Below are 23,235 nucleotides of genomic sequence, written 5' to 3'. Positions count from 1 at the left end.
TTGCTTGATGCCCAAGAATGATATATTCTATAAATAATGTTTTCTTTAAATTTTCATATCTGATTTTAGGGTGAAATTTGACATGGACCTTAGTCATAGACTTGTGACTTTAGGACAACTTTCAGTTTAAAATGTGTTACTGTAACATATTTTGAGAAAACTCATGTGCCTACCCCACAAGGACCGGGCGTGTGCAGGTGGTGACCCACGTATATTCGTCAAATGAAAGGATGCCAAGTTTTGCCAGTCTTTCAAGAACCATGCCATTCTGTTCAGTTCAGTTCAGTTCAGTCGCTCAGTCGTGTCCGACTCTTTGCAACCCCACGAACCACAGCACGCCAGGCCTCCCTGTCCATCACCAACTCCCGGAGTTCACTCAGACTCACGTCCATCGAGTCCGTGATGCCATCCAGCCATCTCATCCTCTGTCGTCCCCTTCTCCTCCTGCCCCCAATCCCTCCCAGCATCAAAGTCTTTTCCAATGAGTCAACTCTTTGCATGAGGTGGCCAAAGTATTGGAGTTTCAGCTTTAGCATCATTCCTTCCAAAGAAATCCCAGGGCTGATCTCCTTTAGAATGGACTGGTTGGATCTCCTTGCAGTCCAAGGGACCCTCAAGAGTCTTCTCCAACACCACAAAAGCATCAATTCTTCTGCGCTCAGCTTTCTTCACAGTCCAACTCTCACATCCATACATGACCACTGGAAAAACCATAGCCTTGGCTAGACGGACCTTTGTCGGCAAAGTAATGTCTCTGTTTTTCAATATGCTATCTAGATTGGTCATAACTTTCCTTCCAAGGTTAGGGACGCCAAAAAGAGTGTTTTGTCTTCTGTGTTATTCAGGGGATAATTTATGTACTCTACGATTTTGACTTTCCTGCCTGTGTCCTGGTGCCCAAAATGAGACCATCTTGTTCAACATTAGCACAGACTCAAATTATGAAACTCAAATCAGTCAACATCCCTGGCAAAGGCTTGACAGAGGTGAACAGGGAGAACAGTGTGAAGACTGAGGCTAAGAATAGATTGTTTTGAATGGCCTGTGGATATTCATCATGGCCTCCACTCACTTGCCATTATTAGCACTGAAAATGTCTGGCTGGATGGCTGCTGCTGCTGCTGCTGCTGCTAAGTCGCTTCAGTCATGTCCGACTCTGTGCGACCCCGTAGACAACAGCCCACCAGGCTCCCCCGTCCCTGGGATTCTCCAGGCAAGAACACTGGAGTGGGTTGTTATTTCCTTCTCCAATGCATGAAAGTGAAAAGTGAAAGTGAAGTCGTTCAGTCCTGTCTGACTCTTAGTGACCCCATGGACTGCAGCCCACCAGGCTCCTCCATCCATGAGATTTTCCAGGCAAGAGTACTGGAGTGGGGTGCCATTGCCTTCTCTGATCTGGCTGGCTAGATTTCATCATAGTCTCAGGTTCTATTTTCTTCTGAGTGAATTTAGTCAGAGCTGATGCTACTAAATGGATTTCTAACCCAGAGTCTTGGGAACATTCCAGGGGATGCTGAGTGGAAGAACAACCAGGTAGCATTTTTTTTCCTCTGCAGTTTCCTGCTCTGACAGTTCCCCCTGGAACATAACACCTGCCCTTCCACAGTAATCATAGGATACATAGATACAAAATAGGTTCTTATTTTTATTTTTTATGTTTCTGAACCTTAGTCTCTACATTCTGTTCATTTGCTATATTTTCTTTCGAGATTCTTGAGAAAGGGCATTTATTTTTAGCAATCAGTGAAGCTGTTCGAAAAGTGATTGGTTCTGCTATTGTATTTGCTGTGCCCCTCAAAGCACAGTCCTGAAATAAGGACTTGAAAACATAGGTTAGAGAGGAGCCTCTGGCTCTAGTCGCAAGCTAGACGTACTGTATTTGATACAGTCCACCAGATTCTACTGAATTTTAGTCCGTTATCAGTTTAAAAATATTTCAAATAGGTAAAAGCACAGATAGGTGACTATCTGTAGCGATAGTCAAACTCATAGATTGAGTGAGCGTGTCCCACATGTGGTTCCCCGACGGCTCAGACGGCAAAGAATTTGCCTGCAATGCAAGAGACCCGTGTTCAATCCTTGGGTCGGGAAAATCCCCTGGAGAAGGGAATGGCTACCCACTCCAGTATTCTTGCCTGGAAAATTCCATGGACTGAGATGCCCGGAAGCTACAGTCCATGGGGTCGCAAAGAGTTGGACTGAGCAAATTTCACTTTCCAAGAAATCCTTATCTCCAAGGTGATGGTACTAGGTAGTGGGGCTTTTGGGGAGGTGCTTGGGTAATGAGAGCATAGCTCACATGGATAGGACTTGCACCCTTAGAGGCTCTAGAGAATCTTGCACCTCTGCTACTACATGAGGACGCAGTGAAAAGACAACTGTCTCTAAACCAGGAAGCCTCTTCTCACCAGACACTGCAGCTGCCAGCACCTTGATTGTGGACTTCCAGCCTGCAGAACTGTGAGAAATAAATTTTTGTTGTTTATAAGCCTCCTAGTCTATGACATTTTTCTTAAAGCAGCTCAAATAAACTAAGACACATGTCTCCACCATTTTCAAGTTTAGACATGTGTCTAACAATGGGGACAACCCCACTCCCACTCAGCAGGGCTAATTTTTTTGTAGCCAGCTCTTGTGTAAGTGTTTTCACAGTCTGTGATTTTCCCACGGTCAGATTATCCTTTTGGCCACCCCTGTTCATGCACCTAAGCACCAAGTCTTGAATATTTGTTATCATACACCTGGTATTATGTGACTCTCAAAATAGTTGTTACCATTCAGTCACTACGTTGTGTCCAACTCTTTGCAACTCCATGGACTGCAGCATGCCAGGCTTCCCTGTCCTGCACTATCTTCTGGAGTTTACTCAAATTCATGTCCATTGTGTCGGTGATGCCATCCAACCATCTCATCCTCTGCTGCCCCCTTCTCCTTTTGCCCTCAATCTTTCCCAGCATCAGGATCTTTTCTAATAAGTCAGTTCTTTGCATCAGGGAGCCAAAGTATTGGAGCTTCAGCATTAGTCCTTCCAATGAATGTTCAGGGTTGACTTCCTTTAGGATTGACTGGTTTGATCTCCTTGCAGTCCAAGGGACTCTCAAGAGTCTTCTCCAGCACCACAATTTGAAGGCCTCAATTCTTCGGTGCTCAGCCTTCTTTATGGTCCAACTCTCACATCCATACATGACTACTGGAAAAACCATAAAACAGTACCATCTCCTTATTACATAAATTCTCCTACAGACGATTTATTAAAAAAATACCAAGTCACTGAGAGTCTCAAAAATACCAAGAGATTTGGGGTATGTCATCAGTTGCATAGATGCATTCCTTTCACAGATGCATCTGCTAATTCATTTCTACCAGTCTGCCTAAGCTGAAACAGAGAGCAGTCTCCATGCTCATTAGGTGGATGACCCAATAAACATCAATAGCTGTGACAGCCAGTCGAGAAGTGCTTTTTTCCCTTTCACTAAAATTCTAGTTTATTTGATGGGTTCTTAACTGTTGGTGGTTCAGATGGTAAAAGCATCTGTCTACAATGCGGGAGACCTGGGTTCAATCCCTGGGTCGGGAGGATCCCCTGGAGAAGGAAATGGCACTCCACTCCAGGACTATTGACTGGAAAGTCCCATGGACAGAGGAGCCTAGTAGGCTACAGTCCATGGGGTCGCAAAGAGTCGGACACGATTGAGCAACTTCACTTAACTGTTGGGGAGATGGGGGGAGTGGCCTTGCCCAAAGTCTGGAGAGCAGACTGGGTCTCTTTTGGGAATAGAGATGACATTTCTTTTGTATTGTTCATTGTCCTTTGGAAACTCATTTCAGAAGTCTCTCCATCTCAAGAAATTCTTCAACCCATGGATGAATTCTACGGAACCCACAGGTTCTGAAACCCAGAGACTGGGGTTTGAGTCTCCCTACTTGGAAGCTGCTGACTCTGCATGTTTAGCCAGACCCTTTTCTGTGGGGAGTGGTGGGAGTGGGGGTGGGAGGGGATGGGATACAGGGTATTGGTGAGGGGAGCTAAGAATATTTTCATCCAGGTTATAGGATGACAGTGGCCCGTGGACTGGCAGCCCTGCATTAGTAGGAATGGCCACGTTCATCCGTGTTCAAACCACAAAGAATCCATCTTAAAAACACCGTCATAGTTCATTCTCCCCAGAACCAAGCAAGACCCAGACCCACATCGATCTACAGGTACCAGCTCAGTTTCTGTGGAATCAGAAACATCTGATGTTACAACTCCCAGTCTCCTGATATTTTTCTTTTCTGTCTACTCTTCCATTTTTCCAAATTACCTCTTGGCTGCCAACACCTTAGATTTGCCTGTTGGGAGCCTGGTAGTTGGGACTTTTAAACCAAAGAAGTGGACATCTCAGACTCAGTTCTCTTAACGTTTCCTCTGGCTCTCTGAATTTCTTTCTCTGAGATTTCTTCCTGAAAGGTTACTAAGACATTGTAATTTCTCACTTAGAGTATGAGTCTAATTTATCCCAAGTTCAAAATTTTTCACGGTCTAGTATCTGTGCGTGCTCAGCGGTGTCTGACTCTTTGTGACCCTTTGGACTGTAGCCGCCAGGCTCCTCTGTCCATGGGATGTTTCAGGCAAGAATATTGGAGTGGGTTGCCATTTCCTCTTCCAAGGGATCTTCTCCTGCATTTCTTGTGTCTCCTGCACTGCAGGCAGATACTTTCACAGTTTTAGATCAAAGTTTATCCAAGAAATATATATTGTGTATTTTATGAAGTAGGAATGAGAATACAGTAGTGAACAAGACAGAAAGTTCCCTGGTTTCCTAGAGCAGGCATTCTAGGAGCAGAATGGCTCCATAATTCATTCACTTCAGAAGTCAGAGGGAAACATAATGCTAGAAATAGGAAGGAACTATGCATTTGCCATGTTGTATAGTGTACTATAGACCCAGAATTGAAAAAAAAAAAAAAAGACTTCACAACAAAATATTTCAGATCGATTACTTCCATTCAGGAAATAACACTTTTTTTTTTTGCAAACTAGAAATTACTTTCTCTCTTTTCTTTAAAGTTCTCTTAAATCGGTAATTATTCAAGGTCTCCATCCAACTCTCATCAAATTGCCCTATTTGTAGCTTCCTATTTCTGTGCTGAAATGGAACCTATAAAATACCTTAGGGGCTTAAACTCTGTGAGGCAAAATGGTATTTAAGTCTTTAGTTGAAATTATAAGCTTTGAAAGTGTTGCATTTTTAATTTATGGGAGTATTCCTCCACTTCCTTTTTGGGGGGAGGGTGGTTAGGGAGAATGGGAAATACTCAATATACGTTTACTACATTGACTGTCTTCTCTTTTAAATACAATTTTCATTAACTGGAGACTTAGAAACACTTCACACTGCTTGCAGGCATCTGTAAACTTCGTGGTTCCCATCCCCCCCCACTCCCGCCCCCAAAGCAGTTTCTTACCGATAGTCCAATTCTCGCAGGCAGAAAAGCTATTAATAAATACATATCTCGTTTTTCACCGATCTTTCTTCCAGAAAAGTGCAAGTGAAAAGGAAATAGAGAAGAAGGAATACGCAGGAGGAGAGAGGAAAAGGGGGGAGAGACTAGGGGAGAAAGAAGCCAGAGAATGAAGGCGTAGCAGAGCGCTGAAGCTTGGACTGAGGACGAGCGGACCCAGCGCAGCCGCGGCGCGGAGCCGCCTGTGGCCACTGGTCCCCGGAGCTGCCAATCCGGGCGTAATCCTGGAGGAATTTCTCCCGGGTTTCGCTGGGAGTCACACTGCCGCCTCCTCTCCTCGGGCGGCCCGGAGGAGTCCGGAGAAGCCGGCTGGGGAGGGAAGAGGGAGGGAGAGGGAGGAGGAGGGAGGGAGCGGAGGAGGAGGAGGACCCGGGGAGGGAGGCGGCGGCGCGGGAGGAGGAGGAGGCGGAGGAGGGGCGCCGCGGCGGAGCCACTAGCCCGGCTCGGACGCGCTACTCTCCAGATACTCCGGGAGCTCCAGCCGCGCGGATCGCGCGCCCCCGCCGCTCTGCCCCCAAACTTCAGCTGCAGCTACATTCGAAGCCATCTAATTTATTCCTCAAAAAAATCAGAAACGGAGCAGCGACACAGGGAAGGAGTCCGCGGAGGAGTAAAACCACAGCAGAGCAACAAGATCCTCCGAGCCGCCTCCCCCGCCCGGAGCCACAATCCGGCCTCGGGAGTGGAGGAGCCAACAAGTGAGAAGGCGCCGCGGTCCCGGGGCGCAGCCGGAGGAAGCGGGCGCTCCGGAGCCCGGAGCCCCCCGAGTCCCCTCGAGCCCCCCGAACAGCGATCGCTGCGGCAGCTCTGCTCCGGATCGTTCTGCGCGAGCAGCGCCGGGCGCTGGGCGAGAAGCTTCGTGTTCTCCCTTGTTGCAAGCGGGCGGCTGGGAGCCACCGGTCCCGGAGGAATATGCGGCGCGCTTGGATCCTGCTCACCTGGGTCTTGGTGGCCTGCGTGTCCGCCGAGTCGGTGAGTTGGGTCGGGCGGGGGACGCGCGCGCCTTTTAGGGTGCGGAAGCCAAGCCGAGTCCGCAGACCCCGCGGGGAATTGGGGAGCGCCCCCTGGGGGATGCCCCTCTAGCCCCCCGCTGCCAGACGTATCGCTGGGGATCCCCCGGGGATCTAAGGGACAAATGCGCTCCACGCCTTCTCCCCTTTCCCTTCCCACAGAAAAGCGCCTCTCGCCGAAGTTACCCTGAGGTCCCCCGGGATGAGAGCGAAGGTATTGCCGTTTTGTCGAACCGCGGAGGCCGCTGAAGAGGTTCCCAACTTATTCACCCTCCCGCGGGTCTTGCTGCGTGGCCGAGAAGGACCGATGGGGAAGGGGGACGAGAGGAAGCATGCATAGGGCTTCGAAGGAACTGGTCCCCCCCGCGCGCTCCCCGAGACTAAGGGACGGCCTGGAAACTTTGGGGGTCCCTTCCTCCGTGCACCCTCCCCCCGCGCCCCCCCCCCCCCCACTCCCGCCCCCCGCGCCAGCTTCCCTACTGGATTGAATGCAGGTTCTGGGAAGATGAGGCTAAGCTTTTTAAGAAACCCACAAAGTGTCCGGAGAGGAAAGTTTGCAAAAAAGTTCTTTTGTTTGATGTTCCCAGTGGCTGCGGCGAGAGAGCAGACACTACGGGGTAACGCGACCCGCGGAGGCGCGCAATCCTGGGTCCTGCTGGGGAGGGGCGGGGGGAGTGCGTGGAAAATGCACCTGAAAATGCCGGGGTGCGGACCCTAGACTCGCAGTCCCGGCGACCCGTCCTGCTTGAGGGTCCAGGGGACTCGCGGGCCATCAGGGGCGGGAGGGCATCTCTTAGGGATCGCGTTCGAGCGCGGCAGCTGGGCGAGACGGCGGTGCGGGTGGCACTGCGCTCGGCCTCGGGTCGCCTGGCCGCTCGCAGCCTGAAGCTTCCAGCCTGCCGCGCTGGCTCTCGCGGACCCCGGCCGGGGTGCCCTCAGGCCCGGGGGAATCTCTTCTCCGGCCCCGGCTGCGGGCAACCCAGCCTCCCTCCCCGGCCTTGGTGTTGGGAACTGGGTTTCCTCTCCTCTGGCTCGAGGGTTGGAGCTGGTTTCCCTATGACGCCCAGTGAGCGCCCTCTACAGGGAAATGCCTCCTGGGCTTGCCCTTGTGCCTGGCGGCCCCTACCTGGGCGCCCCGAGCTTTGTCCGGCTGGGTGGAACCCCGAAAAACCCGCGAGCCCGTCTGCAGCCTCAGCGCGGTCCGGGGCCTCGGGTAGGGAGGACAGCTGTTTCTACCCTCCTCTTGCTCCGCATACCTCCTCCCTTGGCTACTTAGCAACGTGTCCATTTCTAATAAACCGGACCGTCCCTTCCAAGACAAATCATGTCATCTTTAGGGGTGGTTTTGTGAGGTTCCCCACCCCCTCCCCTCGCCTTTGGCGTGTTATTCTTCCCTTCTCTCCCGGCCCCCTCCTTTTTTTTCCTTTTAAATTGATACGATTTAGGATTGGGAAACCTCTTTGGCACCTAGCAGCCGATGTGGCATTTATCATCAGTGCGGAGGGGCTCTGGGTGTGCTAGCAGGTCGCCAAACGTTACGCGAGATTGGAGAGCGTAAACTGAACACATGAAAATTTGGGTGCTCCTGCTGGCTGTAGAGCTCCGAGCCTTAACGGCATTTCTCTTTGGCATACGATCGTTTTTATCCGTTGGGATTGGTAATCTCCCAGCCAGTTATGAACTTTGGCTCTTTGCACACCAAAAGAGACATTCTCTGTTTCTTTCAGAAAATCATTATTGCTCATCTTGTTGCAAAACAGGGCAAAGGGAGAACTCTATCTAAAGGTTTTCTGGCGAAGCCTTCGTAAAAAGCTGTGCTGGGCTAAGGAGGTCCCTTTTTGCTGAGTCCTGTTTGGAGATTTGCTAGAAAGTGTTACTATTTGAGGATTCTACAGGAAGAATATCTCCCTGGGTTTTTTCTTAAATCCAGCAGTGATTCATAAGGAAGCTTTTTGGCTGAACTATACCTGTCTTCTCCCGTGACACCCTCCCCCCTTCCCCAACTCTGTATCTTTGGGTTTCTAGTATTTCTCATTTCCAGCCAGAATTGGATGTGTTCCAAATAAGGTGTTTCACTGTGGTAGATACCATTTTCAGGAATTGGAATATCATTCAAAAGGGTGATTAGAGATTTTTAAAATGTCAACTGTAGCATGAATGAAGACTGTAGCAGAGAGTCTTTGTGAGGGAGGCAATTTTTCTCAAAAGCAGCTGTTTCAAGGCCCAGGAAGGCCAGTAGTTCATTTAAATAACTTTTCAGTCTCTATTTGTTTCAAGTGTAGCCGCATAAATGAAAGACTTCATTTTTCAACATTTTAGCCATTCTAGTACATTATTTCCAGTACTTTGCATTTTAATGGGAAAACTGCAACTGTTTTCCGGGGAGTCAGAAATAGTGATTGTCTGAACTCAGAGCCTCTCTTTTATTGGAAGGAAAAGTATCTGCAGTTAGTGCATTCTTGAGTTTTATACCACGTTCAAGGGGAAAAGAAAAGGAGATTCTCAGCAACTAAGGCTCAAGGCTATCTGTCTGTGGAAAGGAACCAGCGGCCCTTGGTTTCTGCATGCTGGAGACAGCAGGGAGAGCTTGGTCATGACCGTGCATTTATACTTCCCACTGACCATGCGAGGGGAAAGACTGACGGAGTGTGGCAGTAGTGATATGCTGCTGTTTTTCTATTAATTTTTTACATGATTGTTTAGAAATAATACATTGCAGACTGCTATAAACATGTAATTTGAACTGGAGATATATTTAAGAAAAGGAAGTGTTTTGAACTAGTGGAATTTTATACCCATGCTTAGATGTGTGTGAATTAAAAGAAACTGTCAAATCATTTGGACCCATGCATTACCTCTCATGTATTATGAAAGGCAGGCATTGGAAAGTTTGCATTTGAAGGAAAAATTAAATTGGAACCATATAACCTTTTGCAGTTCCTTGAAAAAATAAATTTTGGCTGCTCTAGTAATGTAGCTAATTATACTTGCTAGGGAATCTTAGAGGAACAAGGGCTCTTTCTCTGTTAGTTGGATTTTAGCAGTAGGTAGATGTCTCTTAGGAAGGAAAGATCTTATTAAGATCAGGCCTGTGGAAGAATGGGTGTCCATAGGAATTTGAGTACACCCTCCAACTCCTACTTCTGGCACCTGGAACGTGTAATTTTGATGGTGGTTGCCGTTTGAGGGACTGAGTAACGTGATTACACACGTGGCATCTTGAATAATCACTAGTTTGAAAAGGATATCAAAATATCATCTAGTTTTTTTTTTTTTTTTTCCTGGGCAGAACTAGTCCTCAAGTCTCCAGAAGCCCCCCAGTGACCTCAGTAGCCAACTTGGGGCCAGGAGTCTACTCAAGTTGGCAAAGCCCAAGGTTGACCTAACCACACAGAGCCTGGCCAGCTGTGCCATTAAGGTTTATAGGGAGTCCGGTTAAGTCACTGTGCTATCGGCCTGTCTGCTGGCAGGAATCTTGGGTCACAAGAGGAATGCCATCTGAGTTTAGATTCTCACGAGATTGTCTCTCCTCCATTGCCAAAAATCAAACCAGAAGATCTTGCCCATCGTTTTCTTCTTCCTAAGACAGAAGACCTGCTGTTCATGCCACTGTCGAAGGTACATTCCTGTATTTCAGAACCACCTGATTCTTTCATGCACCAGAAGCCAAATAAAGTCTTAGAGAAAAGCAAGAAGTAATGAAGAACTGGCTTGTTTTTGCAGAAAACAAGCTACTCTTTTTTAGTCGCCTCTGCCAGTACCCTCATCTTAATTCTAGACTTCCAGATTTGAATCTTGAAGTCAGGTCCCTGATGTATTCATAGTTGTTGATTTTGTGACCAGTTGACCACTGAATGCACCGACATGTTGTTCATTCCGTGATATTTATTCAGCATCTACCAAGTGTTTGGCGTAAAGGCATGAGCAAACTGGGCAGCCCCTCTGTCTTCTTGGAGCTCATATGTTGGTGATCCAGGTAGCATTCCTTTTCACGTTTTTCTTTGTTGGGGCCTTGCCAACATGTAAAGCTGACCTGGTGGCTCAGGGGTAAAGAATCCACCTGCCAGTGCAAGAGACTCTAGTTCAATCCCTGGGTCAGGAAGATCCCCTGGAGGAGGAAATGGCAACCCACTTCAGCATTCTTGCCTGGAGAATCCCATGGACAGAGGGGCCTGGCAGGCTACAGCCAGGGTCGCAAAGAGTCAGACACGACTTAGCAACTGAACAAGCCAGCATGTTTCCCATGTTAGCAGCCATGTCAGCGCCCTTCCTGACCCAAACATTTATCCTGTTGGATTTATTTAAAGGATAAATCAAATAACACCTGCTCTTTGATTTATCCTGTGCCACTTTGTGTTCCCCTTGTTACCCTGGTATGGAGTCTAAGTACCTCTGCCTTTCCAGGTGGCACTAGTGGTAAAGAACCCGCCTGCCAATGCAGGAGACATAAGAGACCTGGGTTCGATCCCTGGGTTGGAAAGATCCCCTGGAAGAGGGCATGGCAACCTACTGTAGTATTCTTGCCTGGGAAATCCCATGGACAGAAGAGCCTGGTGGGCTACAGTCCATAGGGTCGCAAAGAATCGGACGTGACTGAAACCAGTTAGCACAGCGCTCAGCACAGTTAGCCACCACCCCGGCCCCCATCACTCTCCATCACGTCTCCCCACCCTCGCCACTGGCCTCACCTTCATGAATGCTCCCTGGACATGGCTACCTCTTCAGTGTTTCTCCTTTTGAATTCTGTTGATTCATATCCATGCTCCCAGGGAGCCTTTTATGATTGATCTAGCCATATTTTTTCCTCTTTCTGTAAATAGTAAGGCAGACTGATAATCCGAATCACTGAACGTATGTAAAAAATAAAGATTTCAGGGCCTTCTAACAATTAGAAGCCTAAAAGGGGGTGGGTAATCTGTATTTTTATGAAGCATCTCAGATGATGCTAATAAAGTAGCCACAGTTGGTAACCACAGGTCCAGTCACACACTTTACCCCTTCTTACAAGCTATTTTGTATTAGTTCTGAAGCTCCCCCTGAGTAAGAACCTGTGACCCTGAGGGCCAAGATAGAGACAAAGGACTTGGGATGGGGAGATGCTGGTACTTTGTTGCTTACTTCCTGTTAGGACTTGGACAAGATACTAAATATTTGAGTCACTAAAAAAAAAAAAATACATATGTGTGCATATAAATTGCACTTGAGAATGCCTTTATCACAGGACTGGTGTGAGGGTAAAATGAGGGAGCATGGGAATGGTACCTAAGGTACAGAAAATAATAGTATTTTTTCTTTCTTGGGTTCTGTTTTCTTGGCTATGAAATGAGAGATCCATATTTGATGTTCTTGAAGCCCCTGAGCCCTCTGAGGGCATGGAGATTGGCCCCATCTGAGGAGAGGGCCCTTGTTTCCATAACTTTGACCCCTGCAGTAAACACCTGTTGATGCTCCATATTTAAGCGCAGGTGCCCACGGCCTGGGAAGTTGGAGTCTGTTAGACTTGCTGACGCTCAGCTTTGCTGTGGCCCCTGAAGATGGTGTGGTCTGGAATCAGCTGAATCCACCAGCCCCGGGGGAGGACCTGGGCTAGTTTGCTGCAAGTTTTGACTCTCTCAACCTCAGTTTCATCAACATTGTAGTGTTGATGTGAAGAATAAGTGAGTCCAGTGCTTCCCATCCGTGTACATTCCCGCTTCCTTCCGTGTCTGAGTCAGTGTCCTTCAGTTGGATCAAGTTCCTAGCAGGGAGAGAGTTACGGTGGCATCATGTGCTTGAGTGCCCTTGGGCATCTAGAATGAGATGGCATGGGAGGTGAGGCGTGTTGGGGAGCTGTGAGTAGAGATAAGAAGCATTTTGATTCTTTAAGAGTAGAAATGCATGGAAGAATTTCTGGGGTGATTGCCTAGAGGGGTGATTGGCTCTGAGTAAGAAAGGATTCTTGAAATAGATGATGTATGTCTGTTTTTCTCTGGTGTCTCAAAGAGTTGATGGGACTGGAAGAAAGCCTTAAAATCATTGGAGAATACTCCATTTGAATCAGCAGAGTGAGGCCAACTGGTATACCTGTTAGTGCTATGTGAGCCAGGTCACAGTCTTAGACTCCAAGCTATAGAAAAATGTTATTAAAAATGAGATATGTTTTCACATTTCTCTCCTCTGCTGTTGAATCTGTTCTGTGAGAAATGTCACAAAGATGCAGTAGTTGTGTCCTTTATAAAGCGTTGTGACGTTTATTGTTTCTTCTTATGATTATACAGGTATATTAAATATGAATAGTACAGATGTTTAAGGAGAATGTACAATGAATAGAGTTTAGTCTTATGGTAAGAATGACACATAGAACAAGATACCCAGCGAAAGGAAAATTATTTTTTAAAAGTTCTTGTCAAAAAAGAGTAAGTTAAAAATGTATTTTTGTACAATTTATTAAGTATAAAGGCAATAAAAGTAAACGTATAATGTTGAAGGCAAAAGTGATGTTTTGTACACACGTAATTAGCAATCATAATCCCTGTGGGACCTCAGCTTTCCCATCTGTAAAATGATGAAGTGAACTAGAAGAACTTTCTGTCTTTAATATTTATCTTTTTCTATATGCTTCAGGGTATAATTGGAGCAATGTTAAGATTAACCTAATCAATAAGTAATTATTAAGCTCCTGCCAAATACTTACTATTCTATTACTGGAGCAAGGAATTTATTCATGTTACAGAAAAGCAAGTCATTTCTGCTAGCTGGTGGTAATCAGTTAACTTGAGCTAGGTATTCATCATGTACTAGGATTACATACATCACTCTAAATATTCAGGATCTAATTCCCATGTATGTTCTCGTATAAGCCAGTGTATTATAGCCTCAAGAGCAGTTAATGTGATAGAACTCACTTTCATTCTAGAGGGAAGACAGCATGACTTGTTGATGTAATTTGGAAGGCTTTTTGAAGCGTAAACCACCGAGGGGATCTCAGGCTACTCTTTTGGTTTCTGGCCTTGGCCTTCGTTTGCAGAGACAGGCCTTTAACTTCCTTCCCTATGGGTTCTTTCTATAGCACCGGAGCCCAGCATCAGTGCTGTGAAGACAAGAATCTAAATGAGCAGATAGTAGAGTGGCTCAGGGCCTGGGCATTGGAGTTAGACGTGCCTGGGTTAGAATCCACTTACTGTGTCACCTTGGGCAGGTTTCTTAACCTCTCTGTGTTTAGTTTCCCCATCTGTAAAGTGGAATATCCAAAGATAGGGTCTTAGGACTATGTAAGACAGAATACACTGGAGCTTTTAGCACAGTAGCGTGTCTACACTCTATGTCAGATGTTAGTCACTAGTATTCTAATTCCTGGTTTTCCGCCTCTAAAGTGTGGGGATTTGACACACTATATGGGCTCATCTGATAAGTTCTAGTCCAGAGAGCGGCCCAGAATATGCATGATAGAATGGTTTTTCATAGCTGGGTTCTTTCTCTGATTTGGGGAGGCCTAGCTCTACCCTGCGGAGAAGGCAATGGCACCCCGCTCCAGTACTCTTGCCTGGAGAATCCCATGGACGGAGGAGCCTGGTAGGCTGCAGTCCATGGGTTGATAACAGTCAGACAAGACTGAGTGACTTCACTTTCACTTTTCACTTTCATGCATTGGAGAAGGAAATGGCAACCCACTCCAGTGTTCTTGACTGGAAAATCCCAGGGACAGGGGAGCCTGGGGGGCTGCCGTCTATGGGGTCGCACAGAGTTGGACAGGACTGACGCGACTTAGCAGCAGCAGCAGCTCTACCCTGAGATATTGGGGCCATTTTTGTATTGATATACTCAAGATGCTGTGGATTTGGTTCCAGGCCACCACAATAAAGCAAGTATTGCAATAAAGCAAATATCACAATAAAGCAAACCACATGAGTTCTTTGGTTTCCCAGTGCATATAAAAGTATGTTTATACTATACTGTATTTTGTTATGTTAAAAAAAAAGGCAATGTGCATTATCTTAATCAAAAATACTGCTAAAAATGCTAACCATCATCTAAGGCTTCAGCAAACTCTAATCTTTTTGCTGGTGGAGGGTTGCTCGATGTTGATGGCTGCTGACTGATCAGGGTGGTGGTTACCAAGGGCTGGGGTGGCTGTGGCAGTTTCTTAAATTAGACAACAGTCAAGTTTGCCACATAGGTGAACTCTTCCCCTCATGATTTCTGTGTAGAATTTGGTGCTGTATAATCATTTTACTCACAGTAGCACTTCTTTCAAAACTGAAATCAGTCCTCTCATACTCTGGTGCTGCTTTATCAACTTAGTTTATGTCATATCCTAATCTTTTGTTTTCATTTCAAAAAGCTCTTTGAAAGATCAAAAAGATCTATGAAGATATTCATAGCATCTTCAGGAGTAGATTCCATCTCAAGAAACCACTTTCTTTGCTTATCCATGAGAAGCAACTCCTCATCCATTGAAGTTTTATCATGAGATTGCAGCGGTTCATTTACATCGTCAGGCTGTGCTTCTAATTCTAGTTCTCTTGCTATTTTCATCACATCTGCAGTTACTTCCTCCACTGAAGTCTTGAACCCCTCAAAGTCATCCCCTTAAAGGGTTGGAGTCAGTTTCTTCCAAATGCCTGTGAATGTTTATATTTTAATTCTTCCCATGAATCACAAATGTTTTTAATGGCATCTAGAATGGTTAATCCGTTCCAGAAGGTTTTCAGTTTACTTTGCCCAGATACATCAGAAGAATCACTATCGATAGCCTTACAAAATGTATTTCTTAAATAGTAAAAGTTGAAATGATCCATGGGCTGCAAAATGAATGTTGTGTTTGCAGGCGTGAAAACAGCCTTCATCTCTTCTCTCAGCAATCACCAGGTAAATTGTCAATGAACAGTAATATTTTGAAAGGAATCTTTTTTTTCCTGAGCAGTACATCTCAACAGTGAGCTTAAGATATTAAGTAAACCATGTTGTAAACAGATGTGCTGATCATCCAGGCTTTGTTGTTCCTTTGACAGAGCACAGGCAGAGTAAATTTAGCATAATTCTTAAAGGTCCTAGGATTTTTGGAATGATAAATGAACACTGGCTTCAACTTCAAGTCACAAGCTTTATTAGCCCCTAACAAGAGAGTCCTTTGAACTTTGAAGTTAGGCACTGACTTCTCCTCTGTAGCTATGAAAGTTCTAGATGACATCTTCTTCCAATAGAAGGCTGTTTCATCTATACTGAAAATCCATTTAGTGTAGCCACTTTCATGAATTACCTTACCTAGATATTCTGAATGGCTTGCCAGAGCTTCTACATCAGCACTTGCTTCTCACCTTGTACTTCGTGTTACAGAGATGGTTTCTTTCCTTAAACCTTAAGAACCAACCTCTGCTAGCCACAACCTTTTCTTCCACAGCTTCCTCACTTCTCTCAATCTTTGCAGCATTGAAGAGAGTTAGGGCCTTGCTCTGGAATAAGCTTTGGCTTAAGGGAATGTTGGGTCTTCCCTGATGGCTCAGTTGGTAAAGAATTCACCTGCAATGCTGGAGACCTGGGTTTGATCCCTGGGTTCGGAAGATCCCCTGGAAAAGGTAAAGGCTACCCACTCCAGTATCCTGGCCTGGAGAATTCCATGGACTGTATAGTCCACAGGGTCGCAAAGGCAAAGAGTCAGACACGACTGAGCAACTTTCACTAAGGGAATGTTATGTCTGGCTTGATCATTAAACTTTTTCTATATCAGTGATGAGGCTGTTTTACTTTGTTCAAATTTGTGTGTTCACCTGAGTAGCACTTCCAGTTCCTTCAAGAACTTTTCCTTTGCATTCATAACTGCAAATGTTGGGCACAAGAGGCCTGGCTTTTGGCTTCTCTCAGCTCTAGACATGCCTTCCTCACTAAGCTTACTCATGTCTAGCTTTTGATTTAAAGTGAGAGACTCTTCCTTTTACTTGAACATGTAGAGGCTACTGTAGGGTTATTAATTGGCCTAATTTCAATATCATGTGTCTCAGGGAGCACGGAGGCCAAAGGAGAGGGAGAGAGACAGGGAACCGCTGGCCAGTGGAGTGGTTAGAATACATACAGCATTTGTTACGTTTGTTGTCTTCTATGGGCAAAGTTCATCCCCAAAACAATTATAATAGTAACATCAAAGATCACTGATCACCATAATAAATACAGTAATAATGAAAAAGTTTTCAAAATGTGAAACAAAGACACAAAGTGAGCAAATGCTGGTTGGAAAATGGCATAGATATACTTGCGAGATGCAGGGTTGCCTCAAACCCTTAATTTCTAAAAAATGCGGTATCTCTGAAGCACCATGAAATGAAGTATGCCTGTACTCAGCCTTTTCTCTAAATGTGGGCAATATCAGAGAATGTGTCATTGATTATTTCTGGCCCATGATAAGTTTCTCCAGTAATTTCATCTCTACAACTCTCTCCAAAGGAAATAATTGTAGCTGGGAAAATGTGTTTATTGAAGCTTTACTTATGATAGTTAAAAAACTAGAAACAACCTCAGTGTATAATACTAGCTGCTGCTGCGTCGCTTCAGTCGTGTCCGACTCTGTGCGACCCCAGAGACGGCAACCCACCAGGCTCTGCTGTCCCTGGGATTCTCCAGGCAAGAACACTGGAGTGGGTTGCCATTTCCTTCTCCAATGCATGAAAGTGAAAAGTGAAAGTGAAGTAGTTCAGTCGTGTCCGACTCTTCTCGACCCCATGGACTGCAGCCTACCAGGCTCCTCCGTCCATGGGATTTTATAGGCAAAAGTACTGGAGTGGGGTGCCATTACCTTCTCTGGTATAATACTAGAGGAATGGTTAAACAAAAGATTCTGAGTTACACATTAAATATCATACAGCCATTACAAATGAATTTGAAGAATGTTTATAACTTGGAAACTGTTAATAATAGAAAAAACTCTGTATATAGATGACTGTGTAAATCAACTTCAATTTTAAAAAAAGCTATACAGTAAAACCCTGATTATCTTGAATAAATTTGTATATATCTATACATATATGTTGGAGAAGGTGATGGCACCCCACTCCAGTACTCTTGTCTGGAAAATCCCATGGACGGAGGAGCCTGGTAGGCTGCAGTGCATGGGGTCGAGAAGAGTCGGACACGACTGAACTACTTCACTTTCCCTTTTCACTTTCCTGCATTGGAAAAGGCAATGGCAACCCACTCCAGTGTTCTTGCCTGAAGAATCCCAGAGATGGGGGAGCCTGGTGGGCTGCCGTCTCTGGGGTCGCACAGAGTCGGACACGACTGAAGCGACTTAGCAGCAGCAGCAGCAGGGTTTATCCAAGGAATGCATCAACATCAGAAGAGCAGTGCAGTCATTGACAGTTTAAGGGAGATAACGATATGATCATCTCAACAAAGGCAAAAAAAGCATCTGATAAAAGCTTACAAAAATGTTAATGTAAGGGTCTAGTATCTGGTTAAGTGAAGACTTACTGTAGAAGGCTTGATACATCTGTGCTGAAGGCTCAGTTCATTTGACATGTTTAGGAACCAGAAGGGCCACTGTTTACTGAGTTGTTAGGCAACAGTCTCCACTTGCATGGCTGACAGGTGTGTGACATCGCAGTAAGTATGGGTCATAACATACATAGATCTAACTCACGTGCTGTCATACTTCTGGTGCTGCCACATTTCCCATGTGTGCCCACCCAAATGAAGATAACACAGGAGATGATATTGCAGGTTTTGGAATCAAGTATACTGTGGTTCAGTTTCTGGTATTACCACCTGAAAGCCATATGACCTTGGGGCGCAATTGCTTATCATCTCTGAGCTCGTGGGTTTTTTTTTTTTTTTTCAGTGTAAAATCGGGAATTATAATATTTTGCTTTTGGGTTAATTTTCAAGACTCGCCTCTATAATGACTGAACACTTGTAACAAAAAAACTAACCCACAGTAGATGTTTTAAATGCATTTGGTTCTCTTTCATTTCAGCGTTGTTTTGTGATTCTGGAATGTATCACATATGCATCAATATGTATGCATGTGTCTTGTTTCTCGCTTGCATTCTGACCCTTGGCACCAAGGGACATACATTTTCACACAATTTATGAGCAGTTTGGTTTTCACTAAGCAGGGTGTGATGCTGCATTGTTTGTTTTTTTGTATTTCCTGCATCATCCGTTTCCTGGATTATATTCAGGTGAAGCTCAAAATAGACTCGCATACAGGTTGGAAATTTAGTTAATACTTGAAATATCTGACCTAGTACCTGGGATTGTAACTGTAAAATGCTTCAAGGTGGTCAACATTGGAATCCTATTGTAAACACTGATTCATCTGTTAGGTGTACTAATGAATTAAAATCTTAACTTCATTTATGTCTCACCTCTGAACTCATTTAGCAACTTAGCAGCAGCAGCAGGGAATATTTTTAAAATTTTAATTTCATGGCTGCAATCACCATCTGCAGTGATTTTGGAGCCCAGAAAAATAAAGTCAGCCATTATTTCCACAGTTTCCCCATCTATTTGCCATGAAATTAAGAGATGCTTACTCCTTGGAAGGAAAGTTATGACCAACCTAGATAGCATATTGAAAAGCAGAGACATTACTTTGTCAACAAAGGTCCATCTAGTCAAAGCTATTGTTTTTCCACTAGTCATGTATGGATGTGAGAGTTGGACTATAAAGAAAGCTAAGCACTGAAGAATTGATGCCTTTGAACTGTGGTGTTGGAGAAGACGCTTGAGAGTCCCTTGGACTGCAAGGAGATCCAACCAGTCCATCCTAGAGGAAATCAGTCCTGAATATTCATTGGAAGGACGGATGCTGAAGCTGAAACTCCAATACTTTGGCCCCTGATGCGAAGAACTGACTCATTTGAAAAGACCCTGATGCTGGAAAAGATTGAAGGCAGGAGGAGAAGGGGACGACAGGGGATGAGATAGTTGGATGGCATCACTGACTCAATGGACATGGGTTTGGGTGGACTCCGGGAGTTGGTGATAGACAGCGAGGCCTGGTGTGCTGCGGTTAATGGGGTTGCAAAGAGCCGGACACGACTGAGCGGCTGAACTGAACTGAAGGGAGTATTTTAATTGTATTTGAGTTGATTAGATTTTGTAATTGTCCTGATTAGTTATTGGATGAAGATTTATATTTGGTAAGGCAGTTGTTATTGTTGTTTAGTCATTTGACTCTTTTGTGACCCCATGGACTGTAGCCCACCAAGCTCCTCTGTCCATGGGATTTTCGAGGCAAGAATACTGGAGTGGGTTGCCATTTCCTTCTGCAGGGTCTTCCCAACCGAGGGATTGAATCTGTGGCTTCTGTCCTGTCTGCTACATTGTAGGCGGATTTTTTTACTGCTGAACCACTGGGGAAGCTGTGGTAAGTTAATTCATGTTACTGCCTATCAACCAGGTGCAAAGCTCTTACTTGTCTCGTGAGTTATAAAGAAATGACATGATACCTACCTTCAAGCCACTATTATGTATCTTTTGATTATTCAGTGTAATTACAGATGGGTTGGGCCCATATTTAACATATGCATTCTCTGTAAACTGTGGATCACTTTGTTTTTGTCTGAATCTAGTTTGGCATACCTAGCAATCACAATTGCCTGAGAACTACAGTTGAGAAGGATAAGAAGAACCGCTTGTAGAAGAGAAGTCACTGCTTTCCCAGGCAAACAAAAAGTCTTCCCTGAAGTGGGACCATGTCTTAGAGAGAAACCAGAATTAGACGTTGGGTTTTGATGCTTTTTTCTTTTCCTCCATCTGCTCTGCAAGAAAAGACTTCCGAATGTTAAAATGTACAAAAGGCACAAAGAGCAAGAAATTGTTTAGAACCTGAGGAGTCTATTGATATTTATATCAGGGGAGAAAGAAATCTTACCTTTCATCCGATTTAATTCTCCACACTCTGTAAGCTTTGGAATCTTAAAGATTAGAGCTAGATCTTATATTATGTTTGAACAGTTGATCAAAAGGTCTTAGTTGATGAAAGAAAGAGGTATAAAAGTGTTGGGATGATTTTCATTGTGTTCTTTTGGATTCTGCCTTTTCAGGGTGTAACAGTGGATTTTGGGGCTGGAATGGACTTGTCCAAGATCACATAGTTAGCTAGTGGTAGATGTATAAATTGGGCACAGGCTATCTGATTTATTGCTGTTTGTTTTCTTACCATAACACATTTCCTGTTTGGCTCCTTCTTCCTCATTCCCTACACTGATGACTAGCACTTAATACACTTACTTCTGGCCATGTTTGATGAATAAATGAAGTTCCAAGTGGAATGCACATTATTTGTTATATACTGTGCATCGACGTGGTTCATGTGTTTTTGTGCAAAATGAATATTTAAAGTGATGTTTAGATAGTTTCTGAGTTTCCAGCCAGAAATGACTCCTTTATTGTCTGTGAACCTTTTGGCTTATTCGGGGAGGAGGGCTGAGAGCACTGAGATCTGGGAGACCCATAGAGATCAGGGACTGAAATCAAGTTGATTTGTAAATCTTGGAAAGATCGTAGGCAGAGATAAAAGCTTCTTGGAGATTAGAATCAAAACTAGAAGCAAAATCCTCATGAATTAATACCACATTTTATGTGAATAGCAAACTGCTGTTGCAGGTTGAGGGGGAACATTCTTTGGATTTTTAGACTAAAATTATGTCAGTGCCTTCAGGGAAAAGAGTCTGTGGAACTGAGGGCCCAAGTAGAAGTGCTTTTTCCAGTGGTGGGTGAAGGTTTGTCTTCTGACATCTTTTCTCTTGAATACTAATGTTGTAAATGTTAGTGTAGTAATGTAAATACGTTTGAGCCCTAGTTTTTCAGAAAATAAGTCTGTGGGATGATATTTTGAAGAAATGAGTTTTGTTAAAAGACAATAACACAAGACATTACCACCCCGATGTACTCTGTGCTCAGAACTCTGATAGGCACTTCCCATTTATTGCCTATAATTGGTGGTATTACTTGACACAGCTATATTTTAGGTGACTGAGCAGAAGTCAGATCCTCAGTTTTTCTACCTTTAGACAGACCTGGTTTGATACTATACTCTTCAAGAGAGCAGTGAGGGTTGAATCACTTTTTAATGCAGTCTCTGATGGGTGCAGACCCCATTAGTGATGGGTCAGACCCTTCATTTGCATTGTTGAGCTAATAGTCTAGGTCACCCATTTCCTAATTTCTTTACCAACATTCAGCATCTTACCTTGAAAGCTTTTCTCCACAAGCTTCAGTCTGGTAATGGGAGAACTGAGTGTAGAATTAACAGGAAACTCTTTAAATGCCAGATCTGCTGGTACCTGGCTACAGGGCTTTCAGCAGGTTACTTAGTTTTCTCATCTATGGAAAGGAGATGAGTCACAGTAGCCGTTCATCGAGATCCTGTGAGGATTAATGATCACTTAGGAGAGGGCCTGGCGTAAACTTGGCGCTGGTCCCCGGCTGACGCACATTGAAATGGATGGCCAATAAGATATGTTGATCAAAGAACCTTTTTTGAGGTTTTAAACCTGAGGCTGAGAAGACCGATGGTGCTGCTGACCAGATAGGAAAGACAAAAGGAGAGGCTGACTTTTTTTCCTTTCTTTCTTTTTTTGTGGCTGTTGTGTTTTGGTGAAAAGAAGAGGTGTCTTTCCTCTTCAGCTCCTAGTCTTCTGTGAAGAACAAGTTCAGAATCAGTGATTCTCAGTCTTTCCTGGACATTAAACTCACCTAGGGAGCTTTTCAAAGCTTTCTGTGCCTGGGCCCCACTCAGGACCAATTAAACCAGAATCCCAGCCAGCTGGGAAAGCTCCCCAGGTGATTCTCACTTCTAGAAGATTTGAGAACTACTGTTCTGGATACTTGTTTGATCTTCCCCCAGCTTCTAGGAAAGACCGAGGGCAAGAGGAGAAGGGGGCGACAGAGGATGAGATGGTTGGATAGCGTCACTGACTCAGTGGACGTGAGTTTGAGCAAACTCAGGGAGATAGTGAAGGACAGGGAAGCCTGGTGTGCTGCAGTCCATAGAGTTGCAAAGAGTCGGACACGACTTAGCGTCTGAACAACAATAACAGCTTTGAAGGAAGTCTGGCACGCAAGATTTTGTCCTCTTAAACCCACTGTCCACTGCACGTGACCAGCCACGTGGAGTGCAGTGGCTTCCCAGGACAGATCTGCTGCTGGGCACAGTCTAAGCTGCATACAATTGGGAAATACTCGCACCTTCCCAGGGCTTCCCTTGTGGCTCAGCTGATAAAGAATCTGCCTGCAATGTGGGAATCCTGGGTTCGATCCCAGGGTTGGGAGGATTCCCCTGGAGAAGGGAAAGGTTACCCACTCCAGTATTCTGGCCTGGAGAACTCCAAAGAGTCGGATACCACTGAACAACTTTCACTTTTCATGCCCTCCCAGCCTTTTCCTTTTCTACCCTGCTCTTCAACATCTCTTTCTGCTGGTTCACACTCTTCTGATAATTATGTTGGTGGATTAGGATACATGTGAGAACTCTTTAGACAAAAGATTATACATGTATAAATTAAATTTTTCCGAGGACGTCTTTAAAAATTTGAAATATATCCCTCGCCTTTTGAGAACTCTCCTCAGTGGAATGAAGGGTGCCTGTCTCTCTGGTCTGGTTGCAGCAAAGCATGTTTGGTCAGCTTGTTAGATTTGCCTGAGTTCAGGCTTTGAGCAGAGAGATGGTGTGTTTGATTGGAAATGCATTCTAGGGCTTGTCTGAATGTACCGCTCATGTGTAAGCCGTCTACACGTGTCTTAA

General features: G+C 44.9%; 1 protein-coding gene across 1 annotated transcript in view; it reads left to right on the top strand.

Annotated features, from left to right (window-relative positions):
* The first annotated feature begins 5,966 nt into the window (after positions 1-5,966).
* The window catches only part of SDC2 (syndecan 2), a 121,824-nt gene continuing 104,555 nt past the window's right edge, over positions 5,967-23,235 (top strand). The window contains 1 exon segment of the mRNA NM_001034788.2: positions 5,967-6,477. Coding sequence (NP_001029960.2) covers positions 6,418-6,477 — 60 coding nt within the window. The 5' untranslated portion in view covers positions 5,967-6,417.

The sequence above is a fragment of the Bos taurus genome, chromosome 14 (assembly GCF_002263795.3).
Source record: "Bos taurus isolate L1 Dominette 01449 registration number 42190680 breed Hereford chromosome 14, ARS-UCD2.0, whole genome shotgun sequence".
Classification (NCBI taxonomy): Eukaryota; Metazoa; Chordata; class Mammalia; order Artiodactyla; family Bovidae; genus Bos; species Bos taurus.
The sequence above is the reverse complement of the archived record's forward strand: the minus strand, read 5'-3'. Positions and strand labels throughout refer to the sequence as shown.